This window comes from Terrapene carolina, unplaced genomic scaffold, assembly GCF_002925995.2.
Source record: "Terrapene carolina triunguis isolate 2854851 unplaced genomic scaffold, T_m_triunguis-2.0 Scaffold34029, whole genome shotgun sequence".
NCBI classification, from domain to species: Eukaryota; Metazoa; Chordata; order Testudines; family Emydidae; genus Terrapene; species Terrapene triunguis.
Window position 1 is genome coordinate 1343203 of NW_020698380.1, and position 19421 is coordinate 1362623.

The 19421-nt window shown below is 41.8% G+C and overlaps 1 protein-coding gene across 1 annotated transcript in view; it reads right to left on the reverse strand.

The window, feature by feature from the left end:
* Positions 1-3700: 3700 nt before the first annotated feature.
* LOC113405160 (phosphatidylinositide phosphatase SAC1) overlaps positions 3701-19421 on the reverse strand; it is a 54468-nt gene continuing 38747 nt past the window's right edge. The window contains exons 9-20 of the mRNA XM_026646082.1: positions 18669-18754; positions 18387-18473; positions 17777-17845; positions 17605-17684; positions 14081-14179; positions 8070-8208; positions 7743-7812; positions 7571-7643; positions 6927-7020; positions 6753-6845; positions 5789-5846; positions 3701-4406 (exon numbers count right to left, since the gene is read on the reverse strand). Coding sequence (XP_026501867.1) covers positions 4270-4406; positions 5789-5846; positions 6753-6845; positions 6927-7020; positions 7571-7643; positions 7743-7812; positions 8070-8208; positions 14081-14179; positions 17605-17684; positions 17777-17845; positions 18387-18473; positions 18669-18754 — 1085 coding nt within the window. The 3' untranslated portion in view covers positions 3701-4269. The remainder of the gene's footprint in view (positions 4407-5788; positions 5847-6752; positions 6846-6926; positions 7021-7570; positions 7644-7742; positions 7813-8069; positions 8209-14080; positions 14180-17604; positions 17685-17776; positions 17846-18386; positions 18474-18668; positions 18755-19421) is intronic.

A 19421-nucleotide genomic window follows, 5' to 3' on the forward strand; every position in this document is an offset into this window, starting at 1 on the left:
CGACTTTCCCCCGTCCTCACTGCCAGGTAAGCCGACCTAAAATACGCAACTTCAGCTACGGTATTCACCGTATCTTAGGTCGGACCCCCGCTGTAGTGTAGACCTAGCCTGATACACTACACCGGCTTGTCTCCCCCCTGCATTCCAACCCCCCAGAGCCACCTTGCCCCTGTATTGGTTAGTGGAGAATTGCAGAAGGGCCCGGCCCAGCCCATCCCAAGAATCAGCAGCACTCTCAAGACTATTTACTGTTTTACCCCAGGTGCCAGCCTCTAGGCATGCTGTAGCACTCCCCTTTAGATCTGCCTTAGACTCCATGCACAGCAGGTACTGTCAGAATTCAAATGGCCCAACTCTGCCCAGGAAAGAGCAGCAACTATGGTACAGCCTCACAGGTTAGAGTTTTGGAAAGTAAGTCTAATGCACGGGGTGATTGGTCCTAGGCACTGGTTGGCGGGAACACTGATTCTGAATGCTGTGTACTTTCCAAGGAAGGTATAAAGGACAGATTAAAAAAAAAAAAAACTTATCTGACGACTACAGCTGTACTGCAGCAAGACCGATCTATAGTGTGGCTAGTGATATAGTTCCAGTCCAAGTCCATGCAATTCAACATAATTATTTGCATGAACAAAACTCTATAAACGTTTGTGCAAATGAACCCCATTCACCTACAGGTTTATTTATAGCACTGTGATAAATAAATACTAATATGGTGCCCCTGTTGATGTAGACCATTATTTCCCAACATGAAAATGGGACACCTCCCCTCTGTGGGGCTGTCAGCCCAAGCCCTGCCACTTGTGGGGTTGTCAGCCTGAGGCACCTGGAGTTATCACTTGCTTGAGACAACATTCTGACTTTTTTGCCAAAACTGGGCATTTGTCCCATTTGCAAAAGCAAACAGGACAAATGCCCAGTTTTGCCCAAAAAAACAGTCAGGACATCCAGGACCCAGGCTCAAAAAAAGACTGTCCCAGCCAAAACAGTATGTATGGTCACCCTATACATCACTCACAATGCCAATTGAAAGAAAATATGTAATTGTTTCCATAATGGTAAAGATGAGTATTCTACAATCAGAATTTAACAAGTAAAAGGGACTTTGAATAAAATATTGACATATTTCCACTTTAGCTCTGTGCCCTTAGTTAAACATGATACTTCAAACAAACAAACAAACAAAAAACCAAGATTGTAGCTACTTTGTATTGGCAGTAGAGACTCTATGGCATTTTTAAGGAAAGACTTGTTAACCAAAATTCCCTTTTTCCTCACTTTTTAAATGATGTCTGATTGGCTGCTACTCTACAATGGAGAGTTGGATGCATTTCAGTACCCACATTTAAATTTGCTACATAGTAGTAGCTAGAGAGTGTGGTGTTTTTAAGGTGCATTTGTACCGTCAAGCTGGAACAAACAAATAAAAGGCTTCTATACATTCAGAGGTGCCTGTTTTCAATAAATTACAGACATTCTTTTGCTGTACAGCTCACATATACTATCTTCACCTTGACACACTTTCTATTCCTCCTTTGGCATTTTTGAAAAGGGTGGTTGAGATAACAGAACTATCATCCATAGTAACTGCTAGTTCAGTATCATCTTGATACGAATGTACACTTGGTCTCGTGTAAATTTAAGGGCTAGAGTCCTAAGTCTGCCAAAAGTTGAGATTCAGAGTTCAGAAACATCCTTTTCTGAATCTTTGGAGTGTGTGTGTATATATATATAAAAATAAGAGTGCCCATCTCTCTTCAAGAATCTGTTTCTAGCAGGTTTCTGATACATGTGATTCCTTGGCAATCTACCATTCCTCTAATTTTGAGGATACAAAAAGGTCATTAAAGCAAATATAGAAGGAGCCGATTGTAATACCGCTACCATAGCAGTTTATCTGAAGAATAATAAGATGTGCAGTCTTCACCTCATGTGTCTAACACTCTGTGAGCCAATCAAGAACAGTGGTCTAAGCTGGCCTTGTAAAGGGAGGGACAAAGAATAGACTCAAGTAGGGAAGCTAACTTCAGGTCTTATTTCTAAACTTCTCCTTTGTCTCCCAAACACTTCTTTTTTCAGAGAGGTAAAATCCATACTTGGCAGAGGGAAATGGAACATATTATGCTAATTAAAATCTTAATTTTAAACTCAACTTTTAGTGGATTAAGTATAAAAATAGAAGGCCTTTAATTTTGTATTTACAGATTAATGACTCAGAATGTACCTTTCTGATGATCAGCAGTTTCCAAAAAACAATTTTTAAAGTTTGCATTTTTTTTAACCCTTCAACTAAAATACAGAAACAGAACTGTCAGGATCTAGAAAAGAAAGATTAAAGTTTTATTGTCATTTATGAGTACACCATATGTGAATTTAGAAATACAATCTCCTTGCAAAGCATTGGAATACAGATGCCCTTCCAAGTCTCAAAACCTACATTACTCTAGTTCTTGCAATGTGGTTATAGTAGCAGTCCAGGTTTGGTCTTTGTTGCAACAAACTCTTAACGGGAGATGCACGGAAAGATTTAGATACACACTGTAAGACAGTTGAGCTAAGTTTCAAATCACCTGCCAATGAGGCATACAAACCATTATTTAAATATTTAACTATAGAGTTCTTATACTTTCTTCCCCATTATGGAGTTGATGTCTGAGATTAAGTTACAGAGAATTTCTCAGTAAAACTGTCAACTGGTATTTCCATTGTAGCATCTAAAAGCAAACAGGTACTCTGCATTTTTATTACTAGTGCTTATGAACAAGTAATGTTTAACAAAACCCAAATAGGCCTTCAGAAACATTCAAGGTTAAAATGAACAGTTATTGCAAAAAAAAACCAAAAAAACAAAAAAAACTGTACGTATTTTCAATAACAATGAAACACTGATGATGCAGTGTTTTGTGTTCTAGGGCATTAATGACAACCGTGCTAACCCTAGTATTCTACTTTTTTTCTAATATTTAATCTTCATAATTGCAATCTGGATATACAACTGTACTTACAGGAAATATTAAACAATGCACAGTGCTGTAAGCAAATTTCAGTCTGGTTTTGAACTTTAATCATAAAACAAGTGACAAAATAGTTTAAAATTGGTCCTTGATTCAGATTAGCTATTTTATGTAGATTGGAAGCACTAAATTTAAAGACACACATTTATTGATAATCAGAACAAATTATTTTCATAGCTTAGTTTTTAGAGTTTTATCATGCATGAAAAGCAAGCTGCTGCTGCTGCTTCCCCTAAGTGCAAACATGGAATTTAGCAGAAGACTGTCACTTCAAAGATTTGTATTCTTTCTTCCACAGGTTATCCTACATAACCAAAAGGTACAGAAGCAAGAGACTGGCAAAACAATGTGGTGTACCTTCTACATTGTGACTGTTCTTTAACTATGGAATACTTTGGACCTTTAGCATGAGGGTCAATAAACACAGTAAAGAAGTTTTACATTCTTTGATTTCATTTACATCTTAAAAAAAGACAACCTAATTTGAACTTCCGAATCACACTTAAATTGCTGTCTAGCTGTAATAAAAAAGTCATCTGAAGACTGCAGTAGTTAGGTAGTGCAAGACATTTGCAACTTCAGAAATGTCCACCAGTAACTCATCCTCCCAATGATTTAATAGAATATTGCATCAGTCCTAGATGAGGCAGAACAGAAGACTTGCATTTTGATAAAAACAGTAAGGTATGATTCTCTACCCTAATGAAAATATGCAAAGGACTTGTGCTAACAGTGACTGCTTTTATGATGACAAATGAAACCCAGCTGAAAGTCTAGAAAGAAAACTTATTAGTAGGATGCTATATTAGCTCAAAGAACATGATGTGACTCTATATTACTAATTCTGCCACAGCTGGATATGGTAACACGTGAACAGAACCAGAGATCTCTGTTAAGATTATGAGATCATGTTTGAATGAAACTGCCCTGCTGGGCTGTCAACTTAGTAGGCCAGTTTGAATCCTATAATACTCCACAGACAATATGGATATTTTGGCTTTCACCTGTAAATTATCTTCTTATGAGTGCAACCTCCTCAATTAATGCAATATTCCAAAGATCATTGTGACTAAGACTGTAAAACCAGATCTCAACTGTAAATTCCCACCACCAAGTGAAGGACACGATTTACTTTTTCTCTCCGTAAAGATGAAAGCTAGAAAGACCACTAGTTGGTGTGGAAAGCAGGTCAGTAGAGACTCCAAGTATGGCTTGAGGAGTCCTCCATGCTAAGCCGCTTTCCACACACACAAATTCAGTCCATCTTCTCTTTCTGGACCAGTTTTGGTGCATCTACAAAATCCCTGCCATTGTAAAAGATGATAGCTAAAGTTCCAAAGCTTGCAGTTCCCCAGAAGAGCACGTAAGCCAGTGTCTCAGTCCATGTATCACCTATAATCAGATAAACATTATAGTAAGTCATTTTCAATAAATAGTGGAGAGAGCATTTTTAGCATGACAATAAAATAGTTCGCAAAGTGCTCATAAGGAAGCTTTTATCAAGAACTGAAATTTCAGATCAGCTTCACATATACTAGAGCCTGTTATTTTGTACTGTATATTTCCTTCTGAGAGTTTCCTAGCTCGGAAACTAATATTCTGCTGTTAAGCAGAGGCTAATTTACATTGGCTAAAAATTGACATTCACATAGACCTTAATTCAGAGAGATTCCAAAGCAATTTCATAACGTAAACTGATTTACGACCTATATAGCAAACACTTGACCTGCCACTGAAATGCTGTCAGCCTCTAAGCAAAAGGGGTAGGATTGGTAACCATTTAACTTTTCTCAAACTTTTGTATTGGTGACCCCTTTTACACAGCAAGCCTCTGAGTGTGATCCCTCTTATAAATTAAAAACCACATTTTTTATATTTAACACTATTATAAATGCTGGAGGCCAAGCAGGGTTTGGGGGTGGAGGCAGACATGAGCCCCATGTAATATCACAACCCCCTGAGGGGTCATGACCCCCAGTTTGAGAACCCCTGATTTAACAGCACATACCTATACAAGAATTTAGGTCATTAAGGGGATGTCTACACTGCAAAAAAAGCAGCCACGTGGCAATAAGTTTCAGAGCCCAGGTCAACAGACTCAGGCTCACGGGATTCCCACTATGGTGCTAAAAACAGTAATGTAAATATTCCTGCTTGGGTACCGAAACCCAGCAAGGGAGGTGAGTCTCAGAGACCAAACACCAGCCCAAGCAGGAAGATCTACACTGCTATTTTTAGTGCCATAGCATGAGTCGAAGTCTGCAGACCCAGCCTCTGAGATTTGCTGCCGCTGGTCTCTCCCGACCCCCCAAAATGTAGAGACACTCCAAGTGAATACCTTATCCAACTGAAACAGAGGGGGGAGTTTCAGGGAAGCAGAACATAACCTAAATAGGGGGTTGGTGTGGATGTCAGCGTTATCAATTCTACTCCTTTAAGAAGTGCCATAGGATTATTAACTAACAATTTTATACCTGATTCAACCATTATGTTAAGGAGAAGTGATTACTCATAATATCCCGCTGTAACATTGATTCAACAGAGGGAAGAGTGCCATCTGCTGTATGTCCAGCACTACTTTCTGCAGCATCTGAGCTTTCCCATCCAAGTACTGACCAGGCCTGACCCAGAAAAGCATAGCTCCAGGTTGTATGGTTAGAGGTATGACTTGAATATCTCATAACTCATAAGCACATACCCAGTGAATAGCTTCCAACATCTTAAGTGTATGCCTGCAAGTGAATTTTGCAAATGTAGGCCAAATAGTGACTTACCAGCCATAAGCAAACAGATAATGCACATTGAGAAAGCAACGACCATAATAATAGGCAACTGAGGAAGAAGAAAAACAGAATTAAAAAAGGAAATATAGGATTGTATTGATTATTTCCTTCAATAAATTATATTTATAATTCGCGTTGTAGCAGGTAAAGTTACATCATTTCTCTGATGTCCTGATTCGGTAAAACAGAGTCTCCTTCTGAGTTTTAGAGCTAATCTAAATAATGCATTAACTGTATATTTAAGATTAGAGGATAATATGCTTGGTTTCTGCCTGCCTGTTTAGGCTCACTGAAAGATCAAGTTCATTAGTTCTGTTTGGGTATTCGAACAACCCTTCATAAGTCTCCAGTGTTAATCTATCCCACTTGTGTAGTGAGTGTATAGAACAGAAGGGGTCAGTGTAGGTATTCTCCAGAGTATATTACTACTTTCTGCATTTCCCTCATGTGCTCTACGGTGACCTTTTTAGTCATAATTGCAGTTTTGAAATTCAGTTAGCGTTTAGCCTCCCCTTCCTGACTATCTTGGCACTGACATCGAAGAGAACAGAAACCAGTATTTGCCTTTGTGAGATGACATCATCTTTATGATTCTTTTTAGATCAACGATGGCTCTTATTACATTAAAAATGGTTATCCCTTTCCACTTTTCTTTCTTAATGAACAGATAAAGCAAGAGATCCAAGAAGAATCCCAATCTTTCTAGTAGGGGCACAATTGGCCAAAGAGCCCCTTTCCTTCCAACTCCATGTCTGAGGGATGCTCCCTTTGTGTCATGGCTGATGTTCTGGACTTAGTCCTCTCATAAAAAACAGGGCCAGAAGACACAAATGGCCCCACATAAACAGTCAGTAACTACTTAGGTTTACTAAAGCAAATAAAAGAAACAAAGCATTTAGTTTCCAAAAGTGTGAATAGAAGCTTATTAAAAAAAAAAAAAAAAAAAAATCCTTACAGCCAAGAACTTCCAGTCCTTCTGTATATGTAGAGGGCTGACAGACTCTACTTCATCCACTGAATAATTTCCAAGAAACAGATCGATAGCATCCTGTAACAGAAACATACAGAGTTAAAATGCATAGCAATAATGACTAAGTACCTATCTGCAAAAGAAAAAAACCCTACATACTTGTCTAAATCCATCAGAAAAGTTGTTCTTGTAGTAACGTATTAATGAGTTCCAGCCATCCATTATTAGGCCCCACTGAGTTCTCTTCCCAGTTCTGTAAAAAAGTGGTTTTATGAGCATATTAGAATTAATTTGTTTGCAAATTGAAAGTAGAAAGTTATACTAAGTGATGTTCAGTTTTATGAACCTTTCAGGTTTGTATTAACAATCGTATTTATATCATATCATATTTATACTTAAGAACAAAGATGCAACTGTCTAGTGCTGCCTCTGCAATGTCTAACTCCGATAGGCAATAGATTTTTATGAAAAAAAAGTTTTAAGAAAGGATGGAAAGATCTGTGAGTAAAATCAGGAAAATGGTTCCTCAGAGACCCAGTTTTCCATCATGCAATAAAACAAGCTGGAATATTTTATAAACCCATATTGATTTTTATTTCCTGATTTTTAATGTTTTTTTAAACTACAAAAGGTATATTATTGTTTATTATATCATGTTGACATAGGCTGAATTTTTCTAGTAAGAGGTAGTTAATATTACCAGCTTACATGTTAATGTATGTCTGGAAAATTGAAATATCAATCTGTAGATAATTAAGTTACAAAAATGCATTGTCCACAAAACAGAACGGTCTCTAACTTGCCTTGTGTAGTCTGTCTTTAAGGCACCAGTTCCAGCATATTGTTTGGCACAAGCATTCGCATTATCAGCCCATGCTGTGAACAGAGAAACAGAATTATGTCTGTTTTCCTTTAAAAAAAGGCTGTTGGGTCCTTATTTGAAAAACAGTAATTTAACTTTAAAGACAAACCTACCATTTTTGTAGATTTTTTCAAATTGTGCTTGTTCTTCAATTCTCTGTCCAACATGCAGAACACCTAACCTCTAGAACAAAAAACACTACAATTCAATAGCAACTCAGGAAGTCAGTATTTAAGTTTATGTAGGACATAGCTTTTTCATCCAGCTAAAAGCTGGACAGTACATTTTAATTTCAAGCAGGTCTTTAAGTACTAAAGCAATTTATGAGTGCAAGCTACTACAAACTTTGGTTTTACTTAATTCCTGACAGAGGACCCATCCTCCCTCCCCCGCAGAGAGAGCTTTGAAAAAACAAAAACAAATTAGAAAAAAATCTTGACCTGCAGTTGTGCTTGCAGAGAACGACGTGCTAATAGGCTCTGAATCACATTAGTCCGGTCCAGGCAGTCCATGCAATTACTGCGGAATATTCCTTCCTGCTGAGTCACCACTTTACCATCAGAATCAACTAGAAAATAACTAAGATCCACGATACATTTAAATGTGTATATAAATAGGTACCTAAAATAATCCACTTCAAAATATATGTTCTATGTCTCCATACTTTGTAACAGGTTTTTTAGTTACCCAAAACAATCTTTCCCCAAGTTAAATTCTTTGCCATTTGTGTTTAATTTTATTTGATAACATATTATCTATACTTTTCTTCCAGTAGCAGATAGTGAACGCATAGCATTATCAGGAACAGTGTCTAAATGGTTTCAGAGTGGTAGCCGTGTTAGTCTTTATCAGCAAAAACAACAAGAAGTCCCTGTGGCACCTTAGAGACTAACAAATTTATTTGGGCATAAACTTTTGTCTAAATGGTTATCCTACTGCATTACACACTTCAATAACTTAGCTTGCAGTTGCTATGAACCTTGGTATTCCCTATCGGAGGAAGAGCAGGTTCCACTTCCACCTTCAAGTATGTTGTAGTCGTGATGTATGCATGGTAATAACACAATCCTTACACTACACAATTACAAAGACTTGGCTTCAACCTCTAGAGAAGAATGCTGCTTCTTTGGCCTTGGCTACACTTGCGAGTTACAGCACTGTGAAGGCTCCCCCAGCGCTGTAACTCACTCCCCGTCCACACTGGCAAGGCATTTGCAGCGCTGTATCTCCATGGTTGCAGCGCTGCATGTACTCCACCTCTCCGAGAGGAATAGCAAGTATTGCGCTGCCGCTGCTGCGCAGCGGCGCCAGTGTGGCCACCCAATGCACTGTGAATGGCCTCCAGAATTATTCGGCAGTATCCCACAATGCCTGTTCTAGCCACTCTGGTCATCAGTTCAAACTCTACTGCCCTGGCCTCAGGTAACCAACCATGTGACCCACCCTTTACATTCCCCGGGAATTTTAAAAATCCCCTTCCTGTTTGCTCAGCCCGGCGTGGTGTGGAGTGCTATCAGCGAATCTTTCCACGTGACCATGCCTCCACGTGCCAAGCGAGCCCCAGCATGGAGCAATGGCGAGTTGCTGGACCTCATCAGTGTTTGGGGGGAGGAAGCTGTACAGTCCCAGCTGCGCTCCAGACGTAGGAATTACGATACCTTTGGGAAGGTATCAAAGGACGTGATGGAAAGGGGCCATGACCAGGACGCCCTGCAGTGCAGGATTAAAGTGAAGGAGCTGCAGAGTGCCTACCGCAAAGCCCGCGAGGCAAATGGCCGCTCGGGTGCTCTCCCTGCAACCTGCCGATTCTACAAAGAGCTGGATGCGATACTTGGGGTTAACCCCACCTCCATTCCGAGCACCACCATGGACACTTCAGAGCCGTTGTGGGGGGGGAGGAGGAGGAAAATGGGAGTGATGGTGGTGGGCCGGATCGAGACACCCCAGAATCCCTGGAGCCATGCAGCCAAGAGCTCTTCTCGAGCCAGGAGGAAGGTAGCCAGTTGCAGCGGCCAGTACTTGGTGGAGGACAAACAGAAGAGCAGGTTCCCGGTAAGCGTTTTTTTTTTTTTTTGGGAAGGAATTTTTTCGGTGTGGGCTCTTTGGGAGAGGAGGGTTAGGCATGCATGCCTAGATGCGGAATAGTGCATTGATGTGGTTTATCACATTGCGGTAATCGGCCTCGATAATCTCCTCGAATGTCTCATCCAGAACGTGTGCAATGCGCTTGCGCAGGTTTATCGGGAGAGCCACCGTGGTCCTTGTCCCAGCCAGGCTATCGTGTCCACGCCACTGTGCTGCGAGGGGCGGGGGGACCATTGCTGCACACAGGCAAGCTGCATATGGGCCAGGGCGGAAGCCGCATTGCAGTAGAAGACCCTCCCTTGCTTCCCAGGTCACCCTCAGCAGCGAGATATCGTCCAGGACGAACTCCTGTGGAAAATGTTGGGACAGTGTTCAGTGTAGGTGCCCCCTGAAGCTGTTGGCTCTCCCCAAGGCACAGAAACCCAGAGGACAGTGCAGCCCTGAAACAATCAGTCTCCCTTACTCACCATTTTGAGGCTCCCGTGGGATGTGTGTGCTCTGTTTCGGATGGGAAAATTATGCTATTGTGTAGACCCTGTGTGTTTTCTACTCCTTAAGTGCGGGGGGAATCATTACTCTGTCTGGTATAAACAATGCTGCCTCTGTTAAATGTTGCATTTTGCCTATACAGCTGCATCAACCTTGAGACCTCAGCCGTCCCTCTTATCGCCTGCTCAGAGACTGCAAAGACTCAGGAAGAGACCGCGAAAAAGCAAAGAAGACATGCTGCAAGAAGTGATGCGGCAATCTATTAAAGAGAATGAGAAAGCACAGAACTGGAGGGAGAGAGAAAGCAGGATCCGCCAGGAAAACGCAGCGCACCGGCAGCAAAGCACCGCGCACCAGCAGCAAAGCACTGATAGGCTCATAAGCATCCTGGAGCGCCAAGCAGATGCTATCCAGGAGCTGGTAGCCATGCAGAAAGAGGAGCAGTACCGCAAACGCAAATGCCACCCCCCCCCCCACAGCCCTTGTCCCAAAACTCTTTCCGTTGTGCCCCACTGTCACCTCCAACCCACTTTCCCCAACTTCCGTGTTCATCACGCCACCCGCTGCCTCCAACACCAGTATCTTCACTACCCAGCCCTGAAAACCATTACCCTTACCCTCTGCACTCAACCCCCATCACCAGGCAGTATAGCTGTCCTGAAGTGCAGCACTCACTGCACAGCACACCAGACAGGACATATGCGAATCTGTGATTGTACTGTTCCCCACTTCACCCCCTTGTTTCTTTTCAATAAATAAATTTTTTTTCTTTTCAATAAATGGATTCTTTGGCTTTGAAAACATTCTTTATTATTGCCTAAAGTAAAAGACTCCTTAGCCCAGGAAATAAACAGGCACTGCAAGTCTGCTTGTCTGCTAAGCAGACACGGATTCCTAAAAATTGGAACTACTGCACTTCACTCCCGTGCAGGGCACCAGATATCACTACTGGTTTTCAGCCTCAAATTGCTCCCTCAAGGCATCCCTAATCCTTGCAGCCCCGCGTTGGGCCCCTGTAATAGCCCGGCTCTCTGGCTGTGCAAATTCAGCCTCCAGGTGTTGAACCTCGGAGGTCCATGCCTGAGTGAAGCTTTCACCCTTCCCTTCACAAATATTATGGAGGGCACAGCACGCGGATATAACCGCGGGGATGCTGTTTTCGGCCAAGTCCAGCTTCCCATACAGAGATCGCCAGCGGCCCTTTAAACGGCCAAAGGCACACTCCACAGTCATTCGGCACCGGCTCAGCCTGTAGTTGAACCGTTCCTTGCTGCTGTCAAGGCTCCCTGTGTAGGGTTTCATGAGCCACGGCATTAACGGGTAAGCGGGATCTCCAAGGATCACAATGGGCATTTCAACTTCCCCTACCGTGATCTTTCGCTCTGGGAAAAAAGTCCCGGCCTGCATCTTCCTGAACAGCCAAGTGTTCCGAAAGATGCGTGAGTCATACACCTTTCCGGGCCAGCCTGTGTTAATGTCAATGAAATGCCCACGGTGATCCACAAGCGCCTGGAGAACCATAGAGAAATACCCCTTCCGATTAACGTACTCGGATCCTAGGTGGGGTGATGCCAGAATAGGAATGTGCGTCCCATCTATCGCCCCTCCACAGTTAGGGAACCCCATTTGTGCAAAGCCATCCACTATTTCCTGCACGTTACCCAGAGTCACGGTTCTTCTGAGTAGGATGCGATTAATGGCCTTGCAAACTTGCATCAACACGATTCCAACGGTCGACTTTCCCACTCCAAACTGGTTTGCGACCGACCGGTAGCTGTCTGGAGTTGCCAGCTTCCAGATTGCAATAGCCACCCGCTTCTCCACTGGCAGGGCAGCTCTCAATCTCGTGTCCTTGCGCCGCAGGGTAGGGGTGAGCTCCTCACACAGTCCCATGAAAGTGGCTTTTTTCATCCGAAAGTTCTGCAGCCACTGCTCGTCATCCCAGACTTCCATGATGATGTGATCCCACCACTCGGTGCTTGTTTCACGAGCCCAAAAGCGGCGTTCCACGGTGCTGAGCATGTCCGTGAATGCCACAAGCAATTTCGTGTCGTACGCGTTACGCGGCTCGATAGCATCGTCGGACTCCTCACCCTCACTCTCACTGTCACTTTGGATCTTAAGGAATAGTTCGACAGCCAAACGTGATGTGCTGGCGAGATAAGTCAGCATATGCCTCAGCAGTTCGGACTCCATTTCCCGCAGACAGATCACGCTGCACAGAAACCGTTGAAAGATGGCGCCAAAGGTGGATGGAAACAAAGGGATTTCTGGGATGCGAAGCGAGGCATCACGGGGCATTGGGACAGGACCCAGAATCCCGCGCACCCACGCCCCCTTCCCAGAACCCACGGCGCCAGAATGGGAAAAGGTGCTCTGTGGGATAGCTGCCCATAATGCACCGCTCCCAATAGCGCTGCAATTGCCGCAAATGTGGCCACGACAGTGCGCTGGGCAGCTGTCAGTGTGGACAGACTGCAGCGCTTTCCCTACTCAGCTGCACGAAGTCAGGTTTAACTTACAGCGCTGGACATCTGCAAGTGTAGCCAAGGCCTTTGTCTCAGGCCTGCAGAATCTGATTTTCAAGAGAGCCCAAACTCTCCAGCTCCCTAGTGTTAGCCATACTTTGAGGACTCCTCATAAAACAAATCAAATAACTTTGTTTAATGCCTTATTTTGAGAGACATCAGTTCCATCCCTTTATTTAAAGAAAGCTGATTGGTTTTGGCATGTGCCTATATAGTTCACTACGTGCTACAGTGTATTATGACATTTCTCAGTTACTCATTCTAGGGTTGAGAATCCTATACAGCTGGTATTAGAAAGACAAAACTACTTGTTCATTCTGCTTCTCTGAAGGGTTCACATGATTCTTATCTGTTCACCTCCTCTCAGATTTTATGGGCTGCTCTTTTTCAGGTTTTTATTTCCTCAGGAGCGTGTTTGGGTTGTACGATCCCTACAGAGTGAGGGATTTAGGTCAGCCTACATCAATGGTTCAAGCTTTCATTCATAAATGGAACTGGCAGAGGTTTCAGTGGGCTGTTCCTCACATTACAGGGGAAGACAACCATGTGTGTGGAAATGGGGGTTTAGCCCTCAAAACACTAGATATAGGAGTTCCTGGTCTGCCTCATGCTGTAGACTTGAGACCCAAACGGTGACGATGATATCTTCAAAGAAGCAGAACTACAAGGTAAATAGTTTTCCCTTCATAACCTATAAATCTATGAGCGGTGAATAATAAAATAAAAACTAATGCATTAAGCAACAACTGTTCACATAGATCATACAAATTCATTTCGTATATGAAATAACTTTACTGGGGGAAAGGATATTAAATCAAGTTGGACGTTTGCTACTTTTTTGTGAATCCAAAAAAAATTTAAATCAGGAAGGGCTGGTGTCTGGTTGCTCACATATGGCATTAATACTGCATGTGAAATTACCACAATGAAAACAGATAAGCAGTTGTGAATGAGAAATTACCAAGCACATGTAATAGGCAGACTTGTATTTACCCCTCATCCCTTCACCAAAAGAAGGAAATTTAATTCTCCTTCACAGCTTAGTTGGCTGCAACTACTCACAGAACCAAAACCATGGTGAGTGATTGCATTATAAACCACATTAAGGCCTCTACTTTGCTGCTGAGCAGGAGTGAGAGATCACACAAGGTATCTGCACACTCCACCCTGTAATCTTTATCTCATTTGCATATGCATCTTCAACTCAAGGCCATAGAATCCATATGAGAAAGTGATCTACTTTTGAGGATATAGATTCTGCTCTATGGATCTGCTGGGCATCTAACAATCTATCACTTTATGGTAGCCACCACAAGATGTCCACATAGTGCTATAGAGAGAGAGATTACCTAAACTCATCTTGTTGTTCTGCGAGTTGATCCATCAAGAGCTGGAGTCGGTCCCACCTCATTCGACTGCATTCTTTATGGAAGTCAAATGCTATATATCTATTCAGAGACAAGCACATCTGATAAAATAAATTCACGGGCACTCTTCACTGATGTGAAGAGATCACAGTAAAGTTGTATTTTTAAAAAGGTAATTTTTTGATTGATAAATATTGAAGTGCAGAGAAATGATCTCCTTCAGATGAAGATTTGCCAACATCAGCCAAAATTTAAGACAATTCTTTAAAACTGGGTTCTATAAATATCAGACATGTTTCCTGCTTTTCTGTCCTCTTCTGAAATGTCATCTTGCACATTTTAAGGATGCAAATTTCTGCACTCCTTTAGATCAGGCGTTCTCAAACTTTTTCTTTCGGAGGCCCTCCCAACATGCTATAAAAACTCCACGGCCCACCTGTGGCACAACTGGTTTTCTGCATATAAAAGCCAGGGCCTGTGTTAGGGGGTAACAAGCACGGCAACTGCCTGGGACCACAGGGGCACCTGCGAAGCTAAGCTGCTCAAGCTTTGGCTTCAGCCCCAGGTGGTGGGACTCAAGGCCTCGGGCTTCAGCTTTCTGCCCTGGGCCCCAGTGAGTCTAATGCTGGCCCTGCTTGGCAGACCCCCTGAAACCTGCTCATGGCCCCCTCAGGGGGCCCTGGACCCCTGGTTGAGAATCACTGCTTTAGATGATCCTACCACTCTGGAAGCAGGATAAGGAAGCACATGTTCACTAACATTTTACAAAATCACTTCTGTCTAATTATCTTTTTCCCAAAAGGGTGCAGGGAAGTGGGTTTCATGCCTCAGTTGGAGTCTTAAGGAAAGACTTCTCTTTCCCGCTGCCATCTCCTAATCTAACTCCATTTGGAACCCATCAATGCCCTTCTCATTAAAAGGGATACGTGTATGTGTGGAGCTGCAACATTCTCTCCTCCTCCCTCCAAACATTGCCATGGCAACACATTCATGCTTTGTGGACTAGGATATCAACCTGGAATGGGAATCATGGCTTGGATCTTCTGCAGTAGACCAGTGCAGTTACTGAGTAATTATAGTTTTTAATTGTTAATTCTATTTTGATAAAAGATCACCTGTGAATAGCAGGGATTGAATCAGTCATCAGTTCCTATTTACTGTTTATATAGTACCATAAGTGTGCATGGCAACTTAACTAAAAAGACATGGTTCCTGTCCTGAAGTGCTTACAATCCAAGTGTACATTTACAAGACAACATGGGGAAGGAAGGATGGGCAGGTGGACCTGCATTTGCTTTTTTCTAAGCCACTTTCTGCTTTGTATGTAGTTATATAAATACCATTTGTAGCTTTTTAATTTCCTGAAACAGAGGCAAAGAGATGGAGCTAGCATATAACGTACAAAGGAATGGATGGGCGATGAGACAGGATGATGGAAGGAGTATGGGAACGTTAGAAAAGGAGCGAGGCAGAAACAGGACAAAAGCAGGTGGGCCACGATGAGAAAAGTTTGTCAAAATTCAGTAAACTGGCAGTAAGAGGTCAAATATCAAATAGCAGCAAGCACAAGCAAACACCACCCCCCACCCCCGCTTGGGGGGGAAAAAAACCACCACCACCAGCAACAACCAGTTAATGGCAACAGGGTGCTCATTTCCAAATAGGAAATTAAAAACAATAGAGTCACGCAGCGATAAGAGTTTAGAATCTATACAAAGAAGAGACCAAACAAGGGCAGAGAAATTAAACAAGTTCAGGCTGCAAAAGTATACCTTTGCTGTAGACAACAGGAGTGGGGTTACCAGATAGCAACTGTGAAAAAACGGGACAGGAGGAGGGATGTAATAGGCACCTATATAAAAAAAAGTCCCAAAAAACAGGACTGTCCCTTTAAAAACGGGACATCTGGTCACCCTAAACAGGAGTAAGATTCTTGGAGGAGGGGACTGTGTGTTTTTTTTTTTATTAAAGACTCTTCTAGATGGTTTGTGCAGGACTGGAGGTGGCATTCATAAATTGTGAATGATTACTGATGGCAGGTAAATGCCATGCAAAGCAATTAAAGTAGCAAAATGCTAAATAGGACTGTTACCATTAATTTTTTAAATGTTAACATCTGCAGAACTTACAACTGAGAAAAAAAAACAGGCAAGAGATAGGATTTTACACTTCAGTTTCTGCAAAACGGCTTTTAGTTCTACAAAAAGTAGTGCAAAGAATCCCACAAGTCATTTATCTCAAAGATGTAATAACCAATACTAGCTTTGAAAACTGAATAGAAACTCTCCATTGGAAGTGCTCTTAAAGACATGTCCTCCTCTTCACAAATCAACATGTATGACTAAATATGCAAATCTACAGCAAAACTGCTGGAAGGGGCAGAGGGCAGCAAGGCGCAGACAAATGTGAAGTATCAGAGGGGTAGCCATGTTAGTCTGGATCTGTAAAAAGCAACAAAGTTCTGTGGCACCTTATAGACTAACAGATGTATTGGAGCATAAGCTGTCGTGGGTGAATACCCACTTCGTCAGACGCATGTGAGTGATCTAATTCCCTGTCCTTCCGTAAGAGCCTTGTAAAATGATGATCGATCGATGGGAAACAACTAAAAATTCGATGCAAATGCATGCTATACAAGATTAACTGCATTCAAGGCTAAATTTTGCCCTTAAATGTGCATGTGCAGTTTCTACATAAGTCATTAAGAATTATGCATTCATGCTAGAGGGCAGGATTTGGCCCCTAAACTTGTTAGGGACTCCTGACACCAACAAATGTCTAAGTCCCTTGCAGGAGAATAAAAATAAAAAATTTAAGATTTGTGGAAAATCCATATTATTCTCTCCATATTTAAGAACAGGGTTAAAGAAAGCAAGTCAATAAGTGAAGATTACTATTTTAAAATGATGAATCACCATTGTTAAACTGTACATGCACCTGCAACTTCTGCAATCATGAACATTTAATAATAATTTATTTGCTTTCCACACTCCTGTGGCCCATACGCTCCATTTAGGCTGCACGCCTAATGACCTTGTCTTGGTGTCTTTTTTCCATGTGACTTCACACCTGGAACCCCTTGGTCTGCAATGCCTCACCTCTTTCATCCTGGAAGCACATTTCTTCCATTAAATCAATAAACACTCATCTGCCCTTCAAAGAAACAAGCAGAACTTTCAAGACACACTAGCCAAAACTACGTGCTCTTATTACTGTAACCCTCATCCTCCCTTCTTTTTATGCTGCTGTCCTGTCTCTCAATTCCCTTTACATGCACCCCATGCCTATCATTTCCAGTTGGATTGCAAACTCTTCTGGCAGGGAACATGTCCTTTTCCAGCAGTGCAGTATCAATGTGTATTAAAAAAAAATGCAATTCTCATACAAGTTAACTTATCTTATAAGGGCCCCATGACCAATTTGATGACACTTTTCATTTAGGTTTGTTAAAGGAGCCAGAGATGTACAATATACACATATGTATCATAATTTCAGTTCACATGTACCTGACCATTCCATTTCCCAAGCTGTTTACCATTTTTGCAAATGTTTGTTCAAGAGGCTTCTCTGAGCCCTTCTGGTTAACCTGTGAAAAATGAAATGGTAATACCAATCATTCAAATTTGTTTAAAAAGGAGAGGCAAACAATTTAACTAAGCAGAATAATTAAAGGCATACCAAATTAACAATCATTTGTTTTCCATAACTAATTATCTGAGAGTCAAAATGTCTTTGGAAGCCATCCATCTAGAAAACAAAGGAGAAAAAAGTGACATCATGGGTCTTTAGAGATGCATGTCTGTAATTTACTAAAATTGCTACATTACAAGAATCCCTTAATGTAACAGCACAAGTCGTTTTCTGGATGAGAACGTGGTGCTCAAATGAGGCAAATATCTGCACACCGCTTTGCCAATGCGCCTCAGCTCTCCTCTGCAACAGTCTTGGGCTTCTCTTGTATAAACTACTACTTGTGCCCAATAGTGCAGTGGTTTTTATCACTATACACAAATGAGAACCAGGAAGAGACTACTGCACTCATTTATACTTATGACCTCATTCAAGCTTTGAGCCAAAGACTCCATGGATAAAAAGGTTAGTACACTGGCCCAAGTCTCTTAAAGTTGAAGTAGCAAAGGTAATGTTTGACTTTAATTTTAAGAACAGATTTAAACAGCAGACTGTATGTTAATGAGAAGGAGCAGCAATGTTAAGTTTATTACCACATTATATCCATGCAAACACTGAATTCCATTTTACCCCCACACATCCAAGGAAACACACATACATGATTTACTACTTTGCTGATCTGTGGCTTTGGCTTATACTTGAGGTTTGGTCTCTGTGACCAGAAAAAAGGAATTGATCCACGGGTCTGGAAAACAAAGGAAACAAACAAATGACAAATGCAATTTCATGTTCTTGTTCATTACACCTTCCTGACATCTATATTTTAACTTGTTTTTTCTTGTTAAATGTAAAATCAGGTTTTGGGCAGACAAGAAAATAAGACTTGCCAGCTGAACTTAAGCTAGTCACGCAATCCATTCTGATAAGTCACTGAATTTACCTGGACAAACGAAGCTTTGCTCCCATTGTAATGTACAATTTGTTCTGTTTCAACAAAATTAGCTGCATGTCCTTCTGAATCAATACCTGAGTTAGAAAAAACAGAATCCAGTTCACACCGGCCACAAACACCATTGCTTTAGATTTGAATTGGGGTCTCATTTTTCAGTTAATAAGATGAAACAATACAGAATAGCCAGAAGATAAGTGAAATCTGTGGCCTTGTAGATCAAAGCCACCATCTGAGACACTGTTAGCTCATGAAGCAGAGACTTGGGGTATGTCTACACTATGGGGACTATAATGGCATATCTACGACACCGTAGCTATGCTTGCACAACCATATAGTGTAGACGCAGCATATAGCAATGGAAGGAGATTTTCTGTCTGTGTAGGAACACCACCTCCCAGAGGGACAGTTGGAAAGTTGATGGAAGCATTCTTCCATTAACTGAGCTGCATCTATGTTGCAGGTTAGATTGGCATAGCTAAATCGCTCAGCGGTGTGGATTTTTCAGAAGAGCAGACCTAGATATTGCTATCATTCAGTCAGTGCAGGGCCTTTATTATACTGCCAGCATGTCTTAATAGTCTAACTTAAAAAATACTTAAGTTATTTTAATACTGAACAAAGATGCCAAAGCACAGACACGGAAATCTATCTTTCCAATGGAAAAATTATGGCACAGGGAGCAGCAAGTTTGTCCACACTTCCTCAATGCACCTCAACCTTAACATGCAGAGACTGGTAAGG